The 27,708-nt window shown below is 39.1% G+C and overlaps 2 protein-coding genes across 2 annotated transcripts in view; both read left to right on the top strand.

Moving 5' to 3' along the window:
• IKZF3 (IKAROS family zinc finger 3) overlaps positions 1–26,474 on the top strand; it is a gene marked incomplete at its 5' end in the record, with an annotated part of 78,477 nt that extends 52,003 nt beyond the window's left edge. Inside the window, 4 exon segments of the mRNA XM_081109813.1 lie at positions 785–952; positions 3,225–3,341; positions 13,250–13,366; positions 24,516–26,474. Coding sequence (XP_080965939.1) covers positions 785–952; positions 3,225–3,341; positions 13,250–13,366; positions 24,516–25,219 — 1,106 coding nt within the window. The 3' untranslated portion in view covers positions 25,220–26,474.
• LOC308532374 (small nuclear ribonucleoprotein G) lies at positions 20,247–20,656 on the top strand. Its single transcript, XM_081109814.1, has one exon. It carries the CDS (start codon positions 20,300–20,302, stop codon positions 20,528–20,530), a length of 231 nt encoding a protein of 76 aa, XP_080965940.1. The 5' UTR covers positions 20,247–20,299; the 3' UTR covers positions 20,531–20,656.
• Positions 26,475–27,708: the final 1,234 nt, after the last annotated feature.

Genomic DNA, 27,708 nt, shown 5'->3' with positions numbered 1-27,708 from the left:
GACAACTTTTGATTACTTTCATTGATTTTTGCAATAATTTTGATGTATCTCTCCCTCTCTGCATTTCCATTTACCCAGTAATTTTTATTTCTGCTTCACAATGCATTTGGCAAACATTGCAAATGCTATAACAGGAGTGTAGAGAGCAGTGTTCTAGGTTAGCCAAATATTTTTTCTTCAGTTAATAAGTAGGAATTGAATTGTGTAATATACTTCTTAAGCATCTTTCTTATGTTTTTGCATAAATTCTATGGAAAGCAGACCTCATTATATTGGGTTCAAATTTGGTAGATGAGAGGATATCGTTTTTATTACCAGTTTTAAAAAATTTATTTTCAGACAATAGTCTATGGAAATGCATACAAATGTAACACCCATTGAGCCCAATAGATTCCATCTGTTATGAATACTTTTAAAAGAAGTATTTCTCTCCCTTAGTAGCTAGTCTGTGGCTCTTTTTTCAAATTGAGATATTTTAAAGGAATGCTGAGTAATGTAAAAATTTACATCTAGAAAGCTCTTCTAGAGCTACTCTTATTTTTGTTATTTTGCTCTGATTCAAGACAAGGTGATACCTAAAATAGCCTTGCAAGGTGAGTGCTTTTTCTGTTCTGGAGGGAAGTTTTCATAAGGAAGTCTTATGTTTGCCTGGAAATACAGCTCTGAGTTGACCCCAATAAAAACAGACTGTCTAAAAAGTGAGTTTTTGCCATAAGCATCTAATCTGTGCATAGGCTTCACCATTTGCCAGTGATCAGAAATCTCCTTTTTGTCCTTTTTAAAGGTGAACGCCCATTCCAGTGTAATCAGTGTGGGGCATCTTTTACTCAGAAAGGTAACCTCCTCCGCCACATTAAACTGCACACAGGGGAAAAACCTTTTAAGTGTCACCTCTGCAACTACGCATGCCAGAGAAGAGATGCACTCACAGGTCATCTTAGAACACATTCTGGTAAGTGAGAGCAAGGAGCATTCCATATCTAGTAAATGTTTCTCAGCGCCCATTGCGGAAACTAGAAAGAGTTAAGTATGGAGACTTTCATCTGTCATTACTGTTGAAGGGTTACAACAGCAGAGACCTTTAGGGCTAATTACACTTCCATTAAGGCATTAATTGCTCTCCGTCTGGCTCAATGGGGATGATCATCTCCTTCCCATCCTTGCTCCCCTAGAGAACAACACAGACAAGAAGAGCCTGCCTTATAGAAATGCCTTTTTAACTTTTTTTTTTTTTGGCAAAAAAATTAGAGCCATCAGTATTTTCTTATGGTAAACTTTATTAAAATATTATTTTCCTTGAAAACACACACATACTTTTCATTCAAAGTCTGGACAAGCCAATGTTGTATAGTTTGTAAATTATGTAAAACTGTCAACGGTATAAATCATTAGTAGGTGGTTACTTTTGGCTATTCTGGGCTAAACTTGAAGTGTTTTGGCCATTCTTGGCTAAATTTCTTTTTAATTGAAATATAATTGACATATCATTGTATTAGTTTTAGGTGTACATGGGCTAAATTTCTTAAACTCAGCTTTCTTCTTGATCAACCTTATTATTTTTAATCTCTAAAAGAGGAGCAGCAATAAGAATTCATAAAAAACAATGTTCTGTCTTGTTTTTCACTTCTTATTTTAACCAAGCAAGATGATAAATTTGTTTTCAACATTTAGAACTTCCCTCCTAGAAAAATAAAACTGACTTTATTTTTCAAATTTGGGACCTCATGTTCTTGATGTTATCTGACAACATTTTAATTGAAGAAGAAAAAGAAAGGTTTGTTTTTATGTCAATCCACACATTGCTTTGACTAAAACTCAGCCCCAAATTCTCAAATGATCACAATTTAGAGACTAAGGAATAATCAAATCTGCCCCAACAAAATCCACCGTGAGACATCATAAGTAGCAAAAGAAGAGTTTTATTTACAGCTTAGTGTTCAAAGAAATGAATTAAGACTGAGTTTGGTCCAAAAAGTTAGAATAGTTCTCTTCTGTTGCTTTTTTTCAACTAAGATCTAACAGTAGTAGTCGTTTTTAAGACAGATTTTAGAAGACACCAATTTATGCAGAAACTTAACATTTTTAGCCCTAGCAAACCTACATTTATTTTAATTTGGGATTCCATAAAGATCTTTTAGTGCTTTAAATCCCAAAGGCTCTGTTTTAAACAGAGCAAGAGAATTAGAAAATAAAAATCTCAGTTTCTAAAACTCTGACAAATTTATAGGGTACATTTTATCAACAAATCAGAAAGGCCAGCCCTGCACACAGAGTTGAAGTTATTTTTTAGACATTTTAAGCCATAGAGCATTTGGAAGAGTTGGGATGATAAATGGCCTGAATTGTATGGATGAACTTTTGAGGAAACCTTTATTTCATCTTAGAAATTAAGATGAAGTCATTTTTGCAATTTATCCTTATTTCTGTTATTCAAAATTATCCTTAGTTTATTGCTCAGTTTTTATCAATTTAGCACAGACTTTATATCCACCTAGCAAGAATGAGCTAAATTTATCCAAATATGTCAACATTCTAAGGCCATCAATTTCTAGCTGAATGGCTAACTCCCACATCATAGAGCATTTTTTACTTCCAACCAGATGGACATCACAAAATAAGTGATCCCTTCCTGTTTCTCTCTTAAACCACACTAACCTCCTTGAAGAATAAAAAGGCCCCATATTGCCAGCACCGGTTTGGCTCAGTGGATAGAGCGTCGGCCTGCAGACTCAGGGGTCCCGGGTTCGATTCCGGTCAAGGGCATGTACCTTGGTTGCGAGCACATCCCCAGTAAGACATGTGCAGGAGGCAGCTGATAGATGTTTCTCTCTCATCGATGTTTCTAACTCTCTATTCCTCTCCCTTCCTCTCTGTAAAAAATCAATAAAATATATTATTTAAAAAAAAAAAGGCCCCATATTATTCTCTAAAGAACCAAGATTGGATCTGGAGCCAAACCACTATATTCAGTGATAATCACTAAATCCAAATCCTGTTATCTGTGAAAGGAGACTGTCCTTTCAAAGAATATATCATAATTCATCGGAGACCATAACCAAACTTCAGTTTATTAAATTTAAAAGTAATGGAATTGCAGAAGTATCCAAATTCTCTGGCTGCCCTCAGAAGTCTCATTCCTAGTGAGCAGTTTTCATGGAACTCCAATGCACCATTTGTTCTGTAACCCTGAGGGTCTCTGAGTGCCCCCTGTGCTCTCCTTATAGTTGAGAAACCCTATAAATGTGAGTTTTGCGGAAGGAGTTACAAGCAGAGAAGTTCCCTCGAGGAGCACAAGGAGCGCTGCCGTACGTTTCTTCAGAGCAGTGACCTTGGTGAAACCGGTGAGTTCATGCAGCACTCATTCTGCACAGCATCTACTGTGCTGGGTGGTGGGATACAATAGTAAATAAAAAGACCAAAAGAAAAATCATGCACTTGTGGAATTTATATTTTCATGGGGAAAGACAGACCAAAGTAAATAAGTAATGTATACAGTGTATTAGGAGATGGTAAATAGTATCAAGAAAAATGATGGGTGGGGGGAAGACAAAGAGGGTAAAGAGGATCAAATATATGGTGATGGAAGGGGACTAGGCTTAGGGTGGTGAGCACACAATAGCGTGTATGTTATAGATAAAGCCTATTTTACGGTGTTGGGAGCTGGCCAACTGAATTCTGTTGGTTTACACTGCTTCTGCTTTTTATCCTGATGGCATCTTTGGCTTTATCAAGGAGTTGGATTTCCTCTTTACATTATAAAGTTGTACACCTGAAATTTATAGAATGCTATTAACCAATAAATAAAGAATATTATTAACCAATGTTAACAGATTTAATAAGAAATAAAAGAAAAAATGGGGACTGAGGGAAGTCAGTGAAGGCTTCAGCCAGGTGACATTTAACAAACTTAAAGAGATGCAGAGAGAGTCCTGCCTTGCTGATAACTAGGAAAGAGCAAGTGCAAAGGCCCTGGGGCTTGAGTTTGAAGAAGTATAAATAGTCCTGTGTAGTTGGAATAAAAGGACAGAAGGCCAGAGCGGAAATGGGAAACCAGATCTTATCAGACCTTGTAGGCCATTGTAAAAACTTCAACTTTTACTCTAAGTGAAATAGAAAATCTTTAGAGGGTTTTGAACAGAGGTGACATGATTGGGTTTCTCCTTTGAAAATAATCACTCTCCTTGCTATTGAGAATACATTGTATTTGGGGCAAGATTGGAATTTGGAGAGTCTGGTTAGGAGGCCATTGCAATCATTCGAGAAAGAGAAAATTGTGTCTTGGTTGTGGTAGGAGCAGTGAGAAGTGTTCTAATTCTATATATATTTAAAGGTAGCACCAACAGGATTTCCTAACAGATTGATGTGGGATGTGATGAAAAATGCAGTTGCCATGGACTGAAATAGCAAAGACTGAGGGTAGAACAGCCTGAAGGGTGGCTAGGACAGAGTTGATTAAAACTGCAAGGATTTTCTTTGCATAAGACTCCAACATCAAATACTTCTCTAGTCATATTTTATTCAGTGTTTTGAATTATATGCCCCATGGTGATTGGTTGAAACACTAAATTCTTTCCATGTATAAATTGTGGTTTTATTTTATTTTCACTCTTCAGTCAAAATAGCCTGAAACTATTTTGTGTTGCATCTCTGCAGCTGTCCTTTGTCCTATCCCACTGACCATCATCCTGGTTCTGTAGCTTGGGTTGTCTGGCACTTTTATTTGGTCACTTGAAGTACTTGCTTATGTACAAATCCTCATGAGATTTGGTGTTTGACAGTAGTAGTTGCAGTTGAGTAGTCTAAACATACTAAAGCAGAAAGATCACAAAAAGATGATAGAAATAATGTGAAACTCAGGGAAAATGGAGTGGTAATCATGAGTTTAACTGTACCCGTTTTGAGTGAGAGGAAACTTTTGTTATAGATAAAGCCTATTTTACGGTGTTAGGAGCTGGCCAACTGAATTCTGTTGGTTTATACTGCTTCTGCTTTTTATCCTGATGGCATCTTTGGCTTTATCAAGGAGTTGGATTTCCTCTTTATTTCTAAAGAGAAATATTTAGTCTCTTGAAAAGAAACCCATCCAAAACGTGGGTTTTGATATCTTGAGCAACATTCTTAAGGTTAGTCAGGCAATGCCTAGGCATCTTCACTTGTAGTTCCATATTTCATACTATAGACAAAGCTTTTACTCTGAGAAATCCCCAAATTATGGAAATCTATTATATTCCAAATAGAGCATAATATTTAAAGCTAGAAAAATTAAAAAGAGCGTCTAATCCTACGTCTTCATTTAGAGGTAAGGAAATAGAGATTTATCAAAAATTCAGTGACTGGCTTAAAAATCACTAGAACTGTCATTGTTTTCATGATTGGCTATATATATATATATATATATATATATATATATATATTTTAATATATTTTATTGATTTTTTTTTACAGAGAGGAAGGGAGAGAGATAGAGAGTTAGAAACATCGATGAGAGAGAAACATCGATCAGCTGCCTCCTGCACATCTCCCACTGGGGATATGCCCGCAACCCAAGTACATGCCCTTGACCGGAATCGAACCCGGGACCCTTCAGTCCGCAAGCCGACGCTCTATCCACTGAGCCAAACCGGCTTCGGCTATATTTTTTAATTTATGGAAGAGCCCTAGCTGGGCAGCTCAGTTGGTTAGAGCGTCATCCGATAAGCCAAGGTTTCGGGTTCAATCCCTGGTCAGGGCACATACAAGAAACAACCAATGACTGCATACATAAGTGGAACAACAAATGAATATTTCTTTCTCCCCTACCTCTCTTGCTCTAAAAACAATAAATAAAACAGTTTTTAAACTTATGGAAGAGAGAATTAACATACCATAAAATTCATATTTTAAGTGCACAATTTAGTAGTTTTTAATATATTCACAAAATTATACAACCATCACCACTAATTCCATAACATTTTCATCATCCTCAAAAGAAACCCTGTCTCAGCCTTGGCTGGTTTGGCTCAGTGGATAGAGCGTTGGCCTGTGGACTAAAGGGTTCTGGGTTCGATTCTGGTCAAGAGCACATGTCTGAGTTGTGGGCTTGATCCCCAGTGGGGGGTGTGCAGGAGGCAGCCAATCAATGATTCTCTCTCATTGATGTTTCTATTTCTCTCTTCCTCTCCCTTCCTCGCTGAAATCAATAAAAATATATATATTTTTAAAAACCCTGTCCCTGTTAGCAATCACTCTCCCTCTCTCCTCTCTCCAGCCCCTGGAAACCACTAATCTGCCTTCTATGGACTTGTTTATTATGAACATTTCACATAAATGCAATCATATAATATTTGACCTTTGATGTCTGGCTTCTTTCCCTGAGCATGTTTTCAGGATTCATCCATGTTTAGCATGTGTCAGCATTTCATTCCTTTTTATGGCTGAACTAGAGGCCCGGTGCACAAAAGTTAGTGCACTTGGGGTGTCCCTCAGCCCAGCCTGTACCCTCTTGCAGTCTGGGAGCCCTCAGGGAATGTCCACCTGCTGGCTTAGGCCCTCTCCCTGGGGGATCGGGCCTAACTGGCAGACAGACATCCTTAGTACTGCCACGGAGGCAGGAGAGGCTCCTGCCACCACCGCTGTGCTGGCCAGCCATGAGCCAGCTTCTGGCTGAGCGGTGTTCCCCCTGTGGAAGCACACTGACTACCAGGGGGCAGCTCCTGCATTGAGCATCTGCCTCCTGGTGGTCAGTGCTTGTCATAGCGACCAGTCATTCCGCCATTAGGGTCAATTTGCATATTACCCTTTTATTATATAGAATAGTATCCCATTCTATGGATTTACCATGTTTTATTTATCCATTCATCAGTTAATGGACATTTAGTTTTTTTCTACTTTTTTTTACTTTTGGAAAATATGGCTATATTTTTAGAAGGTTATATATTATCTGATTAGCAAAAGAAATATAATAACACACATACATATGTATATATGTGTATCTTGATTCTCCTGGAAGTGGGGGAAAAATCAGTACCCTATCATCTATGAACAGTAAGCTCAAAATTATTGATTTTGAAATTAGGTTACCACCCATAACCTTTTTTAGGAATTTCAAATTAGGAATTATCAAGATAATTATTTTAGTTATCTTCAGTGGTAGAAGGTGATTCAGGAAATGCTGAAATACAGAGGTTAATTTGCATTTCATAGGGTGGTTTGATGGATGCGTGCAGCATACTTTAAGTCTCAGCAGAAAAAAAATAAAGGGTTAACTAAGTCAGCAAGTTTTGATTTAAATAAAACAAATATGTTGTAATGAACTAGAGGCCTGGTGGTTTCAGGTTACAGAATGTATAAAGTCACAGTTTAATCAAGTATAATAAATACTTCATGTCAGTCAATATATTATTCTCTCTTCTATTTCAAATAGTTCCCATGATTTTTCCTGAAGTCCAAAATGTAAAGAATATTTAATCCAACACAAGCCAATACTTTAATGATTGCCATTGCTTTCTATATGGTTTCCTTCTTAAAATTTGGGAATCCCAGTCTAGACATAGTGTTCCATTCTGAGCCTGATGATTAGAGTATCACCAATGGTATATCTTACCCTTCATCCCTAGCTTTTAAAGTGATGATGTTCCATAGCTACTGTGGTTGCAGCACTTCTTCATCAAGTGCTTGTTGTAAACTGAAGTGCCTAGTGTGAGAGCCAAGCCTTGGCACCAACCTGCCCCCAACAGGAAGTAGACCTTTATGGAAGCAGAGCAGATAAAAAGGCTTTGGGCTGGAGTCTAGTCTGCAAAAGAAAGCCACATTGAGCCCTAACCAGTTTGGCTTACTGAATAGAGCATTGGCCTGCGGACTGAAGGGTCCCGGGTTTGATTCCGGTCAAGGGCATGTACCTTGGTTGCAGGCACATCCCCAGTGGGAGGTGTGCAGGAGGCAACTGATCGATATTTCTAACTGTCTATCCCTCTCCCTTCATCTCTGTGAAAAAATCAATAAAAAATAAAATTAAAATTAAAATACTGCAAAAAAAAAAAAAAGCCACATTGAGCAATAGAACTTCTGACCTTACTAATCATTTTTCTCTTATTCAGGTAGCATTTGTTTTATTCTCTATGTGTCAGGCTGTGTCAGAGCTGTTTGTCAAGATAATCCAACAAGGGAATGGGCACTTGTTCTATTGACATAATACAGAGGTCTAATAGAGGTATGTGTGATATTGTTACTTCAGGCCACATTTCTTCACGAGATGTCACAAGTGATATGATCAAGATACTCCAATTCTGCTGTCTTAATGCAGTATATATGAAAAGAAGAATGAATAGGGAAGCCCACAAATTTCATTTTCTTATTAGTTTGATCCTTATTCCAGAGAGGGACTAACAGTTTATATAGAGATTCATTTAGCCTCATTTCACACAAATTATGCATACTTGGACCAGGACATTATTTTTGTTTGACAAGTTCTAGCAATTAGAAGATTTTTTAAAGTAATTAGATAAATTATATTTATTTTAGAATGTAGGAGTCAAAACCTTTTATCTTCATTTTCATTGTTTCAATTGTGCTAATAGAAGCAAGAGAGTTTCTGAATAAACTTATCAAGTAGCAGACCAAAGAAAAAGTTTAAAACATTTTAAAAGTCTATTTTCCCAACTGATTATTTTGCTTAAAAATTGATACTATCACCTGGCTGGCGTGGCTCAGTGTTGAGCATCGACCTATGAACTAGGAGATCACAGTTCGATTCTGGTCAGACACATGCCCAGGTTGCGGGCCTGATCCCCAGTGGGGATGTGCAGGAGGCAGCCAAAGATTCTCTCTCATCATTGATGTATCTCTCTCTCTGTCCTTTCATCTCTAAATCAATAAAAATATATTTTAAAAAATTGATACTATCTTACAGGTAATATTCATTCTACTTGCTAAAAAAGGCAGTAATTTTATGTAACTTTTTTGTTAGAACCTTCCTTGGTCTTTGATAGCAATCTCTTGTTAGACAATTCTGATTGCACAATAACACTCCTTTGTTCCACTCTCCATTAGCTACTGACACCATAGAAGAGGCAGGAAGCATGCCTCTTACTTGAGCTCTATTTAACACTTCAAGATCTAATGAAGGATTTTGAACAAAAACAAAAATACAACAAATTACATACTTAAATCTGCAGTCCCTTTGAGAGAGAAATGGCATCATGGGAACAGTTAACAAAAACCAGACAAACTATTTCAGACTTGCACAGAAATAAAAGTAGTAATCTATTCTGTAATTAAGACTTCATATTCATTTCATTATTTATTTTTTTAGCATGTCTTTAAAATCATTTTTCTAATGAAAAATTTATGTATTTACTATATACTAGGCAAGTGATATGAAGGGAAATTGATCCAGAATTACAGTCCTACTCCTATGCTCTTCCATGAACCAAGTGGGCAAGTAGTTCCTTGCCACAATCCCATATCCCCACACCCACCCCTTGCAACATTAAACTGCCAAACACCACCCAGGAACGGATTTCCTATTTCATCATTTAAACCCATTATCTTGTTCCCTTACTATCTTGCCAAACTGGTTTCCCTCCACTTACATTTCTGAGACATGATGCAGCAAGATAACAAGTCTAGACTGTTTGTATAAATAGACAGTTGGGTCCTAAAGTTGAAGCAGAGGACCAAAAGCCAATAGTCTCCTTTTTCTTCCTTTTTTGTGTATTATCTAAACTCTGTAATCCACAAAAAATTGTCTAAGTCAAAAGCATTTATTTGTGTTTTAAAGGGCACTCATTTAGTGGTATTGCACAGCAGCTGGCCAAGAATTGCAAGGCAAAGACTAGCAGTTTGGGAAAGAAAATGTCAGTGCAGCATATTCAATTGAAAGTTTAGCCTTTGCCTAACTTGCCAATTAGAAAGTAGTTAACTCAATAAAGATTAACTTAATCTTTGCAGCGTTTCTCAACCTGTGGTCTCGACCCCTTTGGGTGTCGAATGACCCTTTCACAGGGGTCGCCTAAGATCATCCTGCATATCAGATTTTTTCATTACGATTCATAACAGTAGCAAAATTACAGTTATGAAGTAGCAACGAAAATAATTTTATGGTTGGGGGTCACCACAACATGAGGAACTGTGTTAAAGGATCTAGGAGTGAGGAAGGTTGGGAACCACTGCTTTAGAGTGTATTCACACATACAATGAGAATTGGACTCATGGATTTGATATTTTGAGTGAGGGTGCTGGTGGAAGAAGCCCTCTGGTTTAGTTTCAGAGGATTTCTTTCAATCTAACCAGAATTATGGAAATGGGAAAGTCTCCACCTATGCCTCAAATTATCTGTCTATCCATAACCTCCAGAATTTCATGTTTTAAAAACATGAGTCATTTGGTCACTGATTTACAGGGTATGATTTATCTAGAAATAACTGTCAAGACAAGCTTGGTGCGTAACCAGGGATAAAAAGGTGATGTTATCTCAGAGCGTTGCCATTTAGTGACATGCCCTAATTACGTTATTTAGGTCAATGTATCCCCGCTTTGGCATCCTCCCAAATATAGAGGATATTGAGTATGTGTCCTCAGACAACTGCTGTGGTAATTGATAGTGACTTTGGTAAAACGTAGACAGTGGCTACTGAGAGACAAGAGGGGAAACTAGACTGGCAGCAGATTGCTTGGGGAAAGTCCTGGGACTAAACGGCCTTACCTCTGGGTAAGGACAGGGCCATGAGAATAGTGACTGAAGAGACTAATAAGAATAGTGGTAAAATGGGGATAAAGTTAAAAATTCCCAAAGTACTGTTCTTCATTCTAATTTCACTTTAAATCTTTTTTATAATAAATACAGGGTGTGGGGGGAGCCTTACCTGGATTTAATCCTCTCAAAGGTGCTCAAACCAGAATGAATGTTCCCAGTCAAAGCACAAGTTTTGCCTCTCTGATGCTTCTGAGAAAAAGCCTCCTTCTAACAGCCTCAGGAACTTATTTCAAATCCCAGGCCTTTGTCTTTCATCTCTCTGCTCTGAGTACTACCACATCTGGTGGTGGTTTGTGTGAAAGGAAATAATATATATATAATAGTTTCCTGTTTGGTCATTTAAACTTACTCCTGTGCTGGACAGAATTTGATACACTTCACTCAATAGCAGTGTCCTGTCACTAAAGTGCCAGTTGTTTACAATGGCTGTCAAAGTTGCAATACCTCACCACTAACCCCAAAGTTGCAAGCCTCTTACTCTGACCTTACTGTTTTCATTACACAAATAGTATTGTTAATAGCTTAAACTGGAGGGTGGGATTTATTTTTTTAGAACATAGAATTATATTTTTTATAAGAGACTCACAAACTATAGTAAGTATGACCATTATTATCATTTTCTTAATCATTTCTGGAGCCAGATTCCATTTTATTTCTGATTTTTAAAAATCCTGAGTTTATAACTTATTGTGTAATGATTGGTGTAGTGTTTTTTAAAAAAATCAAAAACATGCCAATAAAAAAATGAAAAAATATTTAATGCTTTGACTTCTCTTTTTCTAATTTGGCTTTCGCTCTTTTGCCCTGACCATACTTGATAGTCTTGCCCTGGAAGTCTTCCTCTGTCTCATTTACTGCATAGGTGACCGGTGTTCTCTCACTGAGAGATCATAGAATTGGTGACATTATTTCCGTATATTAAAAACTCTTCACTCAACAAACTCTTCAACTTCAGAACAAGCACTGACAGTTCCTAAGTCTATGTATATAGTTGCGGGGGTGGGGGGGGGGTGGATCTATTCTGCAATTATCACTTGCCTTTTACTCTCATCATGTAACTAAAACCAATTCCTTTTTCCTTAAAGACATTGGAAATGTATGGATCCTTCATTTTAATTAGGACCTCCTGAAATGCTTACAATGAAACAGAGAGAACTGTTTGTAGTATTACAGTATATTTGCTTAGGGCAGAAGTGAGCAAACTGTGACCCTCAGACCAAATGTAGCCAGCAGCCTGATTGTGTACAGAGGTTTTTACATTTTTAAAGGGTGGTGGGCTGAGTTTTAAAAACCAAAGAGAGTATGGAACATAGCCAATATGTGTCCCATTAAAGTTTAAAATATTTACTCTCTGGCCCTTTACAAAAAAAGTTTGCTGGTCTCTAGCTTGGGTTTAGTAGCATCATGTGTTAAAGTTTAAAGCCCTATATTTAGAGCAGCTTGTATCTCTGAACTTTAAGCATGAACTCTTACAGGGGACTGCTTGCTGTACAAGAGTAAATTATACTATATTTATTCCCACTAACTGTTTAGTTGATTAGATATTCTTCTAGTGGTTCTCAATTCTGGCTGCATTTTAAAATAATTTGGAGACCTTTACAAATCTGTTGCCTAGGCCCCTACACCAGAGATCCTGATTTAATTGATCTGAAAGTGGAGCCTGTGCATAGGTGTGTCTTACATGCTCATAATCGGTGGCACATCTGGGAACCACAGGCCTACACCACTGGAAGGTCTGTTCGTGGATTAACAATTAGATCACTTTCTTAGGCAATTTTTATTCACATTTTTTCATTAGAAATGTAATAAAGATGCATTATACAAATTGCTCTTTAATTTCAAGACAGACGTGTTGCTCAGGGAAATTTTAACCGAGACCATTTTTAAATGTGAAGAGCATATGAAACAGATAATGCAGAGCCCAGAGAAATAGAATTTTAAAAGATAGGAACTGAAAGAAGCATGCTGGGGGGAAAAAAAGAAAGAAAGAAAAAAACCACTCACAATTTCAATACACAAATCACTGAGTAGATTTCTTGCTGTCTGGGTAAGAGTATCTATTTTCAAAAGTGCTATTAACATAAACAGAGCAGTAAATCTGGGGCACCATACTTTTTTTTTTTCCAAAGTTGTTAAGAAGAATTATATCAGTCTGCAGGTGTCACACGCAGTTACTCAGAATCAGAAAGAAGGCTGATCGGAGGTTAGAAGATCTCTCTATCTTTTTGCAACCAACCACGTCCATTCTGTTTATTTAATACTTCCTCTTGCTAATGAAGGTACTATTTGGGGATGGGTTGGGCTTTTCCATCTCAGCAGAAGGACTGCAAGATTTGAATGTGCCCTGTTGCTGTCTTCACTGACCACAGCAGGTCCCCCAGGCAGGAATCTGAGCAATAATAACCGGTAACAAAAGATGATGTACCAGATATCTGACATTTTTTCTTCCAGTTTATTTGTTGTTCTTCCCCATTTACCAATTTTTCCCCCTCTTCTTTTTACATTTTCCCAAACCAGCAAGTGCGGAGGCAAGACACCTCAAAGCAGAGATGGGGAGTGAGAGAGCCCTGGTTCTGGACAGATTAGCCAGCAATGTGGCCAAGCGAAAAAGCTCCATGCCTCAGAAGTTCATCGGTAAGAAGAAAGCCCTCTTCCTGCTGCTGTCGGCAGAGAGTTTGAATGCGATAACATAGGACGCTTATTACACAGGCCCTTCCTAACTTAATTTCTGTTCAAATAGGTTATTGGTTTTCCATTGCTCACGTTTATTTTTTGTGATTCATTTTGAGAACTAGAGCAAATAGAATAAAATATTTTAACTAAAGAATCTTCACAACTGAAGATGGGAGTATTTGGTATCCAATTTCCTAAATGGAGTTGGTGTTTAAAATGCTATTCCTTCCTCTTTATTCTGAGTGACATATGTTGCATGAGTTTGTGCAAGTAAGATGTTCAAGATAACATTTTTTGTAATCTTTTGTAATTATATTTTACAAGTTGGTTCCGTTATCATGCTCAAAACTTTTTTCATGCTCTAAAACGTATTGCCATATTTTCTTGAATTTGATTCATAATTGGCTTTAAGAGAAAGTGTTTGGGAAAACATAGATTTAAATAATAAGATTTTATTTAGTCATTTATCTTACTGGAGTTAATTTTTATGCCATTGTTTTTCACATTGTCAAAAAATACAACATAAGGAGATGACTAAGAAATAATTATGTCCATTAAAGTATTAGGACTGCTGAAGGGCAGAGATATTTTGCTGAACTGTCCCAGATGCTTACATAAACATGACCATGATATTTAAAATAGATTTGTATTTGTGAAGTAGGCAGCTGAATTAAATGTATCAGTTTTGCTATAAATTGAAAGTGCTATTGAACAAAAATAGTTATCACATGAAAATAGACCTCGCTCGACACCAATGATATTTTAGAATCTGTCAGTCTGTTTTTCCAAAGCTGCTGTTGCTGTTGATGTCTCATTCCAGTCCTTTTGTCTTTATTCTTTTCAATAGCTTTTACAGATATTAAGTGCCTATCTGCTTTTTAAATCTTGTTAATTTATTCTGGTCTAGATAATTTCTTACAGGCTGACATTTTATGTGAATTATAGAGGTATAATGAAAGAACCCATATATTTCAAAATTACCTAACTTGATATTTATGCTTACTTATTTTGATTAGCTGAAAAGTGTTTGCACCCTTTTAGTCACTTTAAGAATAAATTTTGTCAGACTATAGTTGTTGCATTTTAGTTCAGAGAGACCCCCTTCCTCCTTACCATCTTTCCTCTCCTTGGTGAAAGATGTCAGGGGGTATGTAGTGACTTCCATATGGAGTTAGGCACAGTGGACCAATTGTGATGCCAAGATATTATTTTAAGATGTTGCTCATATCTCTTTTGAGCTTTGCTTATATGAAGAAGTTGTGACTGGAGTACAGAAGAAAGCTTTGATTGTTATTCTATGCCATGAGCATAATTTAATTCGGGGAAGTTTTGACTCTAGCTGATGTGGGGAGGTTCATGGGGGGAAATGGGCAAGAAAAAAATGTAAAGTGCCTTAATTTAAATTCAGTTATGGTCAATGCATTTTGGTCTAAGAGAACTAAAATATGAGAGAAAGTACCTAGTTCTTATAGCTACCCCACACCTATTGTTGAGCCATAGCCCTACCTAATATAATAAAAGTTGCTTTGGTATTTTCATGGATTTAAAAACACATATTTTACCCTGGTCAGTTTTGCTCAGTGGATAGAGTGTCAGCTCTTGGACTGAAGAGTCACAGGTTCAGTTCCAGTCAAGGGCATGTACCTCGGTTGCAGTTTCAATCCCTGGCCCTGGTCGGGGCATATGTGGGAGACAACCAATCGATGTGTCTCTCTCACATCAATGTTTCTCTCTCCTCCTCATTTCCACTCTCTCTTGAGATCAATGGAAAAATATCTTTGGGTGAGGATTAACATAAACAAACCAACAAAAACCCACATGTTTCATATGTCCAGGTCCATGCCATTTTACTCGTTGCATCAGGGATTGATGTTCCATTTGTTTGTTACCATTGTGACCAGAGGATTTTCATGCCTCCATTTCCAGACTCATGAGAAATACTGATCTTGTAGGTTGATTTCTTTCATCTTCTGAACCCATCACATTCTCTCTTTGTGGAATCAGGAAACCCAGTAGAGTTAGCTCTTAATTTGCACTGAGGTGTAGTAACTGCAGAGCTTCAGGGCACCCAAATAATTGGGGGAAGTTTTTTTGGTAAATTGTGGTATAGTGCAGTAGGAAGAACCCTGGATTAGAAGCCAAAAGACCCAGGTTCTGATTCTAGCTCAGTCATTTCTTAACTGTTTGTGTGTTTAGACAAATCATGTAACCTTTCTGGGCCTCTGTTTACTCATCTGTGAAATGAGGAGACCTAATAGGTGATGAAGTGATCAGAAAGGTCCCTCCCAGCTCTAGCATTCTCCAAGTCTGTGAGATGAGTTAGAAAAGGTAGCAATTATGAATACCCTTTGTGTTTATCAAGCTCTTATGAATGACTTTATATAACTCTTTTCTCAAGGTTGTATAGGTATGGTGTTTATGTTAGGAACCATATCATATATTTTATGGGTATTTTTAATAAGATGAATCTGAGATTCTATAAAACAGCTGTGTTAGCTCAACAGTCATATATCTGACTTAGAAATCACTGCTTGTTCATTCACTTTTTTGTCCATTCATTCATCATGAGATGGTTATAAAGCTCCTGCCACGCACATGATATTCCTGTGTCTAAACGTTGTTCTAATCTTCTAGCATTACCTTATATCCTGAACCTTTTAGAAATATTTTTATAAGCTTTTTAGTCATTTAACTGAATCAATCTTTTTGATAGAAAATATCAAGGGGGGCAGGAAAAGGAACATTATGACAATGTGATATGAAGTGATGTAAAATATATGGGGCTAATGTTTCCCTCCTCCCCTCTTCTCTCCTCTCTTCTCTCTCCTATATTTCCTCTCCGTTTTCTGAAAAGATCAGCCGCCAGGGAAATGGCAGTGGGTAAAGTGTGAAGGAAGAATGAGTCACTCCCTTTAATCCTTGCTGACAGTTGCACAGCACTCAGACATACCTTGGCTTCCCTGCCCTCTTGAACTATGAGGGTAAGGGTAAAATTATATAATCAGGTCAGCCTGATACTTTCCCAGCAGGCTAGAGATAATTACCAGTAGGTAACATTTCTCATCCATTAGAATCGAACTGAGGAAGAGGGACCTATTGGATTAAGTTTAAATGCATTTAGAAACACAAAACCATGACACTATTGAAGAGTAAGAGTGCAATTACATCAATAGGAGAAAAATAAAATCATTTTTCCCTAATTCTCCAATAAATTTGTATCACTTTCTCTAAAATGGGAAATAAATTGACACGCATTCATTAGAAATCAGCATCTTCCATCATCAAAATAATTATTCTTAGTTGTTCTTTTCAAAGAACAAGAAGACTTTACTTTTAGTGCCCAACCCTTTTAGGGATTGTCCTTTCTCTGAATCTTTTTCTCCTATTATAAACTTGTTGGACTATACTTCTAACTAGGCCATCTTCAAGTACTTGGCTCAAAATAGAGGCCAGATTTCTTTCCTGAGGGGAGGCGGGAAATGATGACATTTCTGCATATTGCTTTTTCTGATTTTCATTCTTTTTCCAAAAACAGATGTGGTATTCAGACCATAGCATCTCCTTATTTTATTTTATGCATTATTTTATTAAAGGAAGTTTTCATGTCTAAATGAACATGAAAAAATATCTCACTCACCTGCGGTAAACATATGAGTGAGGTTTTGACACTTCAGCAAACACCATCGATTCTCCCTGTGAAGTAACTGAAGAGAAATTGTCCGCTTTGGTTAACAGAGTGACAGCAGCAGTTTTAATACCTGTTTCTAAAAGCACAAAGTAACTTCTCCCACCCTGTCCCAAAAGGCTGGAATCCATGCTCCTATATGTATTAAGTCATAGCATTTTAGATCTTGAAGGGACATGAGGAACCACCCAGTGAAGTTCTTTTTTTTTTATATATATTTTATTGATTTTTTACAGAGAGAAGGGAGAGAGATAGAGAGTTAGAAACACTGATGAGAGAGAAACATCGATCAGCTGCCTCCTGCACATCCCCCACTGGGGAAGTGCCCGCAACCCAGGTACATGCCCTTGACCGGAATCGAACCTGGGACCCCTCAGTCCGCAGGCCGACGCTCCATCCACTGAGCCAAACCGGTTTCGGCCAGTGAAGTTCTTTTACCAAGGAGGGAAAGGGGGTCAGAGAGGTAGGTGACAGAGCAGGGCCAGAACCTAGAGCTGAAAGTACTGCAGTCTAAGGGCACCCAGAGCAGTGTGTGTCGTGTGTGGGACACGGGGCCTGTGGGCAGGGATGAGTTTAGACATGAAGCTCGTGGAAGAAAAGCTCTGAAAAAGGGCAGTCGTTCTCCTTCAAGGGTGTGTTCTCATTTTTTATTACTGAATTTATTGGGGTGACATTGGTTAATACATTATATGCGTTCCCAGTTTATAATTCTGTGATACATCATTTCTTATTTCATTGTGTGCTCACCACCCAAAGTCTACTCTCCTTCCATCACCATATATGTGGCCCTTTTACCCTCTTCATCCTCCCCGCATGGTGTGTTTTCTTGAGAAAAGAAGTTATCTCCCGCTGGTGACTCCATCAGGACAGACAACATCCAAGCAGCACTTCACAGGGGACAGGACTTCTGCATAAAAAAAATCGTGTGGTCTTCAGCTCAGGTTTCCTCACTGCCACCCCACAGCTCTCTCTGTGCTCTCTCCTTCCTGCCTCTTATTCTGTGGCTCCGCTCTGCCTTCCTCCTCCTGGAAGAAGTGTTAGTCACTTTAGTCTTATTTAGATTGAGATTAGAGCCATAATCATCATCAGATATTCCATTTACCCTACTTAACCTGCCTTTTTTCTTTTTGGATATATGTTTGCAGTAAGTGATAATACGTATGGAAAATGGTATGAAGGTAGCAGCAATACATTCAAGTGACTTGAAGAAACTTAAAAACAAAGCAAATCTGAATATTTCACATTACCCATCATGATGATGGTAATATTGGAATTGTGTTATTTTTATAATGTTTAAATCATTTCCCCCTCTTCAAAAAAAAAACTTCCAATGGCTCCCCATTGGAATAAAATCCAAACAATGCAGGCAGTCTGAGCCTTCCACACTTTGTCTCCAGTTTACCTTTTCTAATATTATTACTTCAGCCAGCTACTCCCTTCATTCAGCCACAATGTACTCGCACTTCTATACTGTTCTACTTCCATGTAATGTTCTTCCCATGCTCTGTCTGAAGTGCCCACCCTCACATCTGCCCTTAAAGGTACACATGGTCTACATTCCCCTACTCTCCTGAGCTCTCCCTCTGCACTCAAGGCAAGGTTAACCGTCTGCTTTATGTTATATATGTGTCTGTCTCCACCACCTCCCATCACTACCACCACCTCCCATCACTACCACCACCTCCCATCACTACCACCACCTCCCATCACTACCACCACCTCCCATCACTACCACCACCTCCCATCACTACCACCACCTCCCATCACTACCACCACCTCCCATCACTACCACCACCTCCCATGGTAAGAAAACTTTAAAGAAAAGAATAGATTGATATTTGTGCCGTATTATGTGTGGCATATTTGAGAAGTGGTCTGTATTTTTCTCTTCACTCTCTTGGCTACTCTATACTTGGTTTCACCACATAGTATTAAGGATATTGATTTGTAAGAAACTGTGTAAATGCTGCATCTCCTATGGATTGCAATTATGTGTGTATTCCTCAAAGCTCCTAAAATGGTGTGATGGTTATGATGATGATGATGATAGATCTATCATTTATTGAGTTCTTACATATGCCAGACACTCCATTGAACACCTTGCAGACATCACAATTCTGCATCATAGAAATTTCTTGAATGCATGGTGCTGGTTCTTAGAGAACAAAGCAGTGCCGGGATTGTGCCACCTTGGGCAAGGTAGCGACCAGGAAACAGCAGTTAATTCTGAAACACATACTGGGTTTGCATCCTGGTTCTCCATTTTACCAACTGAGCAACCTCGACAAGTTAATCAGACTGTTTGCACTTTAGGTTCTTCATATGTCTAAGCGATGATAATTCATCTTAGGTAAAATGAGGCAATATGTAAAGTACCTAGGACAGCACTGGATATATAGTAGAGGCTCAATAAATAGTAACTATTCTTATTAGTATTACAATGTAAGGCATAGTGCTGGGTACTGTGCATTATAAAGACCAGAAGTAAACAGATTAGGGTGGTAGGTCTTGTACCTTGACCCTAAAGGCAGAGGATGGAATCCACATGCTCAGTGAAGGTCCCTTTTAGCTTTAGGCTGTGATTCTATACTTTGAAGTTGGCACTTAGAAGCCAACAATCATATACCCTGGCCACATTGCAGCAATTCAGGACAGGTGGTTGCTTAGTAGTATTACCAAAGCCTAAATATTAGGGATCAACACCTTTAAAAATAATTACAGGCCCTAGCTCAGCCGTTCTCAACCTGTGGGTCGCGACCCATTTGGCGGTCGAATGACCCTTTTACAGGGGTCGCCTAAGACCATCCTGCATATCAGATATTTACATTACGATTTATAACAATAGCAACATTACAGTTATGAAGTAGCAATGAAAATAATTTTATGGTTGGGTCACAACATGAGGAACTGTATTTAAAGGGCCAGAAGGTTGAGAACCACTGCCCTAGCTGGTTTGGCTCAGTGAATAGAGCGTTGGCCTACAAACTGAAGGGTCCTGGGGTCCGATTCTGTTCAAGGGCAGGCTCCATTCCCATTAGGGGATGTGCAGGAGCAGCCAATCAATGATTCTCATCATTGATGTTTCCATCTCTCTATCCTTCTCCCTTCCTCTCTGAAATCAATAAAAATATATTTTAAAAAAGAATCAACGGAGCGCCAGAGCGGCCCCAAATTCAGTTTGGAAGCATCTTTGAGCTCGCTTGGCCACCATGAGCAAAGCTCACCCTCCCGAGTTAAAAAAATTTATGGACAAGAAGTTGTCATTGAAATTAAATGGTGGCAGACATGTCCAAGGAATATTACGGGGATTTGATCCCTTTATGAATCTTGTGATAGATGAATGTGTGGAGATGGCAACTGGTGGGCAACAGAACAATATTGGGATGGTGGTAATACGAGGAAATAGTATCATCATGTTAGAAGCCTTGGAACGAGTATGAAGAATGGCTATAGTTACCAGAGAAATCAACTGCTCCCACATGTCCCCTCTCCATAGCACCTGTTTTACTACAATATAAAAATAGAATCCAGTCCATTTTCACATTGAACTTTTGTTAAATAAACTTTTGTATTGGTCAAAAAAAAAAAAAAAGAATCAACGGTAGGGAATGGCCCAACCAAGCAGCCTTGGTTTCTAAACTTAGGACTTGTTGTTGCCATTTGTATTTTCATTGGAAGCAAAACCTCTAATTCAGCCTAAAGCTGCTATCATTAGTCATTCAAAGGTGTGGTATGATTTTGACTAGAAGCTGGACTAGAGGCTCCGTGCAGGTTTGGGAGCAGTTACACTGTTGTGGTTTGACTAACCTTTTTTATGAGTGTGTTACTAAAGAAACGTGAGCTGTTGGCTTTTCAATTACTGTAGCTTACCCCTTCTGAGTTTCATACACATTGAGTCATCGAGTCTACAGGTGACTGATAATCATCTGCACGACTCAAGTTACCGTAACCCAGAGATGAGGGGATCTGATGACTGCAGGGTGCGTGCACGTGAAGATCTGAGGCTCTCCCATCCTCTTCACAATGAACAATGGTCTGCGTTAACCGCAGAACACAGTCACCTATTTCCACTCATCCAGGGGTTCATTTTCCTCTTAATGTTTTGCCTCTTACAACTTTAGCACTCAGCTGTTCTCTGACATGTGCTGCAGGTGGTATAGATTGTGAAATTGTAGGCCTAATGAAGTATAACCAACTCTTGGGAGAAAGGATAAAAGCAGAGTTTGTGTTGTACCTGTCCCACCCTAGAAAATTTATGGAGCCTCATTGTTGGGAGAAAAGATAAAAAGATTCTCAGGGACCCCTGGCATGGGGAGTTGAGTGAGCTAGCCACACTGGAAAATCATCAGCAACCTTGAAAAGGCCAAGAAACCAAAGTTCATCACTTCTGTGTCACTCTTAGGGGAATGAACAATTGTGACCTTAGCTGGCTTTCCTGTTGTCAGTCTCATTCTTCCAAACAGCCTTGATCAAAGATACATCTGATCTGGAAGCTGAAAATAAGAAAGCAAATGTCTGCTTTTCTGTTGCTTTTTGTTGAGTTGCCAAGGCAGGATGTTTTTTCTTTGCATATTTTTTCTCTCAGGTATTTGTCTAAAGTCTATCAGGTTGGCCTTAAGGTAGTGGGGATGTGGGACAAATCCATTCGATTACATTAAGTCTTTTAGCTGGTCTTTCTAGCTCCAGTTCTCTATGTTCTGGTTCATCTTACACATTGCTGTTACATTAATATCCTGAAAACATTTCGACCACAAGCCTCCCTTGCTCAAGGGCATGACGTGGTTTGCTGTTTATTCAAATCCAAACCTTATGGTTGACCATTCAGAATGCCCATCATGTGGTCCCACCATGTGTTATCTTTTTTCAGTATCTCCCAAAATGTGGGATACAAAGTGCCAGGAGGCCCACAGGCCTTTTAAAAACCTTGATCCACATGGCAAGAAATTTATTTTCTTTTTAGTTCTTTTTCAATCTCCCTGATTATATCAAGAAGAAAGATTGAAACTTATTTTAATGCTAGTCGTTGAACACTCTTGGTGATTTCTGTTTTGAACAAAGACAGGGTAGATCTTTGTCTCAAGTACTCACAGTAGAGTCTGATCAAAATTGAATTGATTACTCTGTTTCATCATCTTTATTTTTCATAGTTACCTTCTTTTTGTGGCAAGTGATTCTGGTTTTCCATATATGTTAGTGACACAGTTTTCTTTTTTTTAAATATATATGTCTTTATTGATTTCAGAGAGGAAGGAAGAGGTAGAGAGAGATAGAAACATCAATGATGAGAGAGAATCATTGATCGGCTGCCTCCTACATACCACCCACTGGGGATCAAGCCCACAGCCCAGGCATGTGCCCTTGACCAGAATCGAACCTGGGATCCTTCAGTCCTCAGGCTGAAGCTCTATCCACTGAGCCAAACTGGCTAAGGCGTGACACCGTTTTCTTAAAAAAACTGATTTATTTTAACAAAAGAAAGAAAGGAAACTGATTCAAACAAAACAAAAAACCCCTGATGTTTACCGAGTATTTTCTGTGTGCCAGGTACTGTTCTAAATGCTTACCAGGGAGTCTTCGAGGTAGATACGATTATTATCCCCATTTTACAAGAGGACTTGAAGCCATAGAGGTTAAGTAACTTGCCCAAGGTCATGCAACTAGTAACTGATGAGCCAGCATCAAATCCAGTCCATGTGACTCTAGTGTTCATGCTGTCAACCACCAAACCACCCTAGTGTGTGAATATTGCAGAATGTGAAGAATTAAGTGAAGCTTGAGAAATACTTTATTTCATACGTCTGATATTAGCTATATCCACACTTTCAGTCTTCCCTGCTGTAGACCCCCTTTTCTACCTTCATTCATGCTTCTCCCTCAATTAGGATGTCCCATCTACCTCTATGAAAAAATCAAAATCCTACCATTTCAAGACTCTTCTCAAAATTTGGGTTATCCAAGAATGATTTCCCTACCCCAAGTATTCCTGAAATGTTTGCATTCATTTAACACTTAAGTAAATGATTTGTACCAAACCACCTTGCCTTATAATTCTTTTTACAGAAGACACATTACTCTCCTGCTTAAATGCTTCAAACATGGCATTTAGAATAAAATCAAAGGCCTCCATAGGGCACATCCCTTTCACAACTTTTAGCATTTTTCTCCAGTTCCATATATACAGATCTTATTTCTCTCCTATTAGGTTGGAAAGATCTCAAGAAAAGGAACTTGTTCTTCTAATCCTTTTGTTTTCTTTTTTTTTCCTTTTGTTTTCTTATATTGACTTTTCATTGTTGAACCCTTTACTGTCTGGTGGTGACAAATTTTGGAACCACAGCACGCCTAGGAAATGTTACAGAGAGAGGGTATAGTTCAGCAAATCTCTCCAGAACCCAATGTCTACAGAATGAAAAAGCATCACATTTATGCCCACTTCCAGCTCTTGACACATCTTTCCCGCTTCTCTCCCTTTGACCTGCCACTCACCACTGAGCACACCTGCCCTCTCTGTAGGCCCCGCTCCTGCCTTTCCTGTGGCCAGAGCGCCTTGGTTTTCTAACACACAACACCCACACGCCCTAAAGGTGGCTAAACTCTGTTTTCAAAATCTCTCAGCAGTTTGACATGAGAAGTAGGAAAGGGTGACCACAAATAATTTTTTCAGTTAAGTGTGAGATAGGGCCTAATGATCACATGTGTATTAGTGATACCTTTTTTTAAGCAAAAGAATCACGCACTTTATGAAAGGGACAAAGATCATGATCTTTCATCAAGAAAGCTTTTCTAAAACTTTCTACATTTGAAGCTCTTTTACTTAAATCTCAGTCTGTCTGGTGGCTGATGCGTTTGGGGAGTGGCAAGTATAGGGAGTGGGGAGTTTCTGGAGCTATTATTTCTACCTCTGTAGCTATTTTAAAAGCTGCAGGCCAGTCATAGATCATCCCCGCTTTTGGCAATACGTCCATCGCCCTGGCTCCCTTGGTGTTACCAGGAGAAAATAACAAGCAAAATAAAAGTTGGGGAATTGACTGTGTCTTAGCAGTCCATGCACAGAAGTGCAGACGCCCCCGTGCCCCTGCACAGGGAGCCCCCACTCAACTTTGTCCTCGTGTTCTCTCGCTTCATTTCCTCCAGAGTTTCCCTCTGACAAGAGCAGTGGAAACAGCTCACATTGTAGTTTCAATGTAATGACATCTCTGACTCCCCCTTTTGCCTGCTAACCTAATTTATGTGGACTGCCCTAACGTGTGCTGTCAGCCACTGTCCCCTGAGACGTCAGCACCGTATGGAACCATTCTGCATGGGTTGGGTGTACCTGCAGGCAACATGTCCTTTCTCTCTTTTCGAGGACTCTGGAAAATCATTTTATAATTGCTCTGCCTTTGTGTTTTTCCTTTTGTAATTCATTCTTTTTACTTGTTCTAGGTGAGAAGCGCCACTGCTTTGATGTCAACTATAATCCCAGCTATATGTACGAGAAAGAGAGTGAGATAATACAAACCCGGATGATGGACCAAGCCATCAATAATGCCATCAGCTATCTTGGTGCCGAGGCACTGCGCCCCTTAGTCCAGACGCCGCCTGCTCCCACCTCAGAGATGGTCCCTGTTATCAGCAGCATATATCCCATAGCCCTTACCCGTGCAGAGATGCCGAATGGTGCTGTGCAGGACCTGGAAAAGAAACAGATCCACCTGCCAGAGAAGAGCCTACCTACTGAAAGAGGCCTCTCCCCCAACAATAGTGGCCATGACTCCACAGACACTGACAGCAACCATGAAGAACGCCAGAATCACATCTACCAGCAAAATCACCTGGTCCCTCCTCGGGCCCGCAATGGGATACCACTTCTGAAAGAGATACCCCGCTCTTATGAACTCCTCAAGCCCCCACCCATCTGCCCACGAGACTCCATCAAAGTGATCAACAAAGAAGGGGAGATGATGGATGTGTATCGGTGTGACCACTGTCGAGTCCTCTTTCTGGATTATGTGATGTTCACCATTCACATGGGTTGCCACGGCTTTCGTGATCCTTTTGAGTGTAACATGTGTGGGTATCGAAGCCATGATCGGTATGAGTTTTCATCTCATATAGCCCGAGGAGAACACAGAGCCATGCTGAAGTGAACATCTGGCCCCAGAGATGATTCACGCCTGAGCATTCCACATTGTTTTTAAAAACCGATACCCCTACCTAACAAATCTCTCTCAAAACAAACTCAGTTCCAAACTCTCTTTCGTACCATTTTTAGTATCCAGAGGGTCATGCTCACGTGGGCAACAGAGAAACACTGTCTCCATTCAGAAGTTGCAGATAATGCCAATGTTACTCCTTTTGTGAAACCTTTGTTTTCCCATCAGGGACATGAATTTTATGATATTTAAAAACCAGAGAAGTATTTGGTCACTTTCTTTTGCATCAATAGGACAGGCATACCATGGAGTTTGTTGCCAATTGGAAGAGTCCCCCCGTAGTGCTGCATGAAACGCTCTTGTCAGCCAAGAGTGCCAAAAGGCCATGAGCCCAGGTCCACACAGAAGAAGAGCTGGCCAGTGACCTTATGGGAAGTCTTGTCCTTCTGCATTTAACAAAAGGCCGAGAGTTAGCATCTAATCTCCCCATCCCAATTAGAGTCTAATAGCATGGAAAAGACTATCCACTAAATAACTGTCTGTTATCAATAACTGAAGACTCAGTCTTGGAACATCATATCCTTTTCTTATCACATAAGCAAAAAAAAAACAAAACAAAAACCCGAAGTCATCTGATAATACATCTGCTTCTACTCTTTACCCTCCGTCTCCAATTAAAAGCTGCTTTGGGTTAAAGAAGTCATCTACAGGAGAAATCCTACACAGAAAAACTGATGGTTTTCAATATAGACTGTCATGGAAACTCCAGGAAGTTGTCCACTGTGGGCTATGGCATCCATTTCCAATGATCAAGATGGGCAGAGCTGGGCCTTGGCCAGTATCTCAGTGGTTAGAGGGTCAGCCCATACACCAAAGGATCAAAGGGTCTTGGGTTCAATTCCTGGTCAAAAGCACATACCTGGGTTGCAGGTTCAACTCCCAGCCCCAATAGGGGCGTGTGTAGGAGGCAACCAATTAATGTGTCTTTTTCACATTGATGTTTCTCTCTCTCTCTCGCTCTCATTCTCCTGTCCCCTCCCTCATTTCTACTCTCTCTAAAAATCAATGGAAAAAATATCCTCGGGTGAGAATTAAAAAAAAAAAAAAAAAGATGGATAGAGCTGGGTTCTGAGGAGGAAGATGGTTTAGCAGCACCAGGGGAGAAAAAGCAACACCACCACTACCTGAAGTTCTTTGTCTCCTTCATAGAGTATTAGTGTACAGACCCAAGCCAACTTTCCAACCGTTTAAAAACAACAAAAAAACCAAAGAATCCAAAAAGGATAACTTCATCTCCCTCTCCCCACAGGAGAGGACTCAGGGATAGACACCATGAATGTTGTTTAGGTCAGAGCTGAGCTTCATGGTGGGGTGAGGCGGGGGCACCTCCACTGGCAGGCTCTTCATTGGACAGGTTGCTTTTTGTATCTTTAAATGGAGCCACTGTATTCCGCAGAAATTCCTGAATGTCTAATCTTAGTTCTGCAGATGGTTCTAGTCATCTTTACTCTTAAGAGAAGCATGCTATCAAGGAAAAGCTCTGTTATAATTGTAAAATTAACACTGGAATAGGGGTCACAGAATCCGTTTGCTAATTCCACATTTGCCCCTAATTAGCTGTAGGACTTTGGGCAAATCACTTAAACTCTTAAAACTAAGTTGCCTCAACTTTTGAATAAGAGTTGGATTTAGACATTCTCTAAGGTCTCTTCCAACTTTAAATTTATGTGATTATGCCCTAACCACTTATTTTTCAAACCTCTTAATGTATGGGTATTAAATACCCATGAATGTTTGTAAAAGTAAGCATTTATGCAGCATTAAGTATTAAGCAGAAGAATCTGTATATGAATATCTGTTTCACATATCTTTGATGTGAAAATGGTAGTGTTGTTAAGTTTTTCCTTTAACCACCAAGTTGTGAATGTGAAGAGGATGGTGGAGAGGAACAAAAAACAGGAAGGTATTTTGATCTTCCCCAAAGTGTACACACAAACTGGCACCTGCAGCTGCTTGCCAAAGCGTTTTTTATTTTTTACTTTGTAAGAGCTTGTGTTAGGGAAAATAAATTCTGCTTCCAGGGACAATTTCACCGAGCCTATTTACAAATTAAGAGTCAGCTTCATGAACATTTCTACCAGAGCCAAGAATCCCAAATTCCTGGTAAATTTGTGTTTTATGTATCTGCCTTGATATTTCTAAAGGGTGTAAGCACTAGGCTCAGACTCGTTTATGTAATTAAAATGTTCCACCTCTGACTGCACAAATGGCTTATCCCCTCTTTGTAGCATGGCGTCTGTCTCAGGAAAAAAGATTTTGTGAAATTCCATGGCAACAGTCCCAACATGTTGGAGATTTCAGCTAAAAGACTAGATGTGTTTTGGTGTGTAGTCTTCACTATATCACTGTGTTTCCATAATCCTAGACTCCAAGCTGTGCCAGGTTCCTTATACTCATTGCTTATTATATTCTTGAAATATCAC

Source organism: Myotis nattereri, assembly GCF_964212035.1.
Source record: "Myotis nattereri genome assembly, chromosome: 16".
Lineage (NCBI taxonomy): Eukaryota > Metazoa > Chordata > Mammalia > Chiroptera > Vespertilionidae > Myotis > Myotis nattereri.
This window is presented reverse-complemented; position numbering and strand designations above follow the sequence as displayed.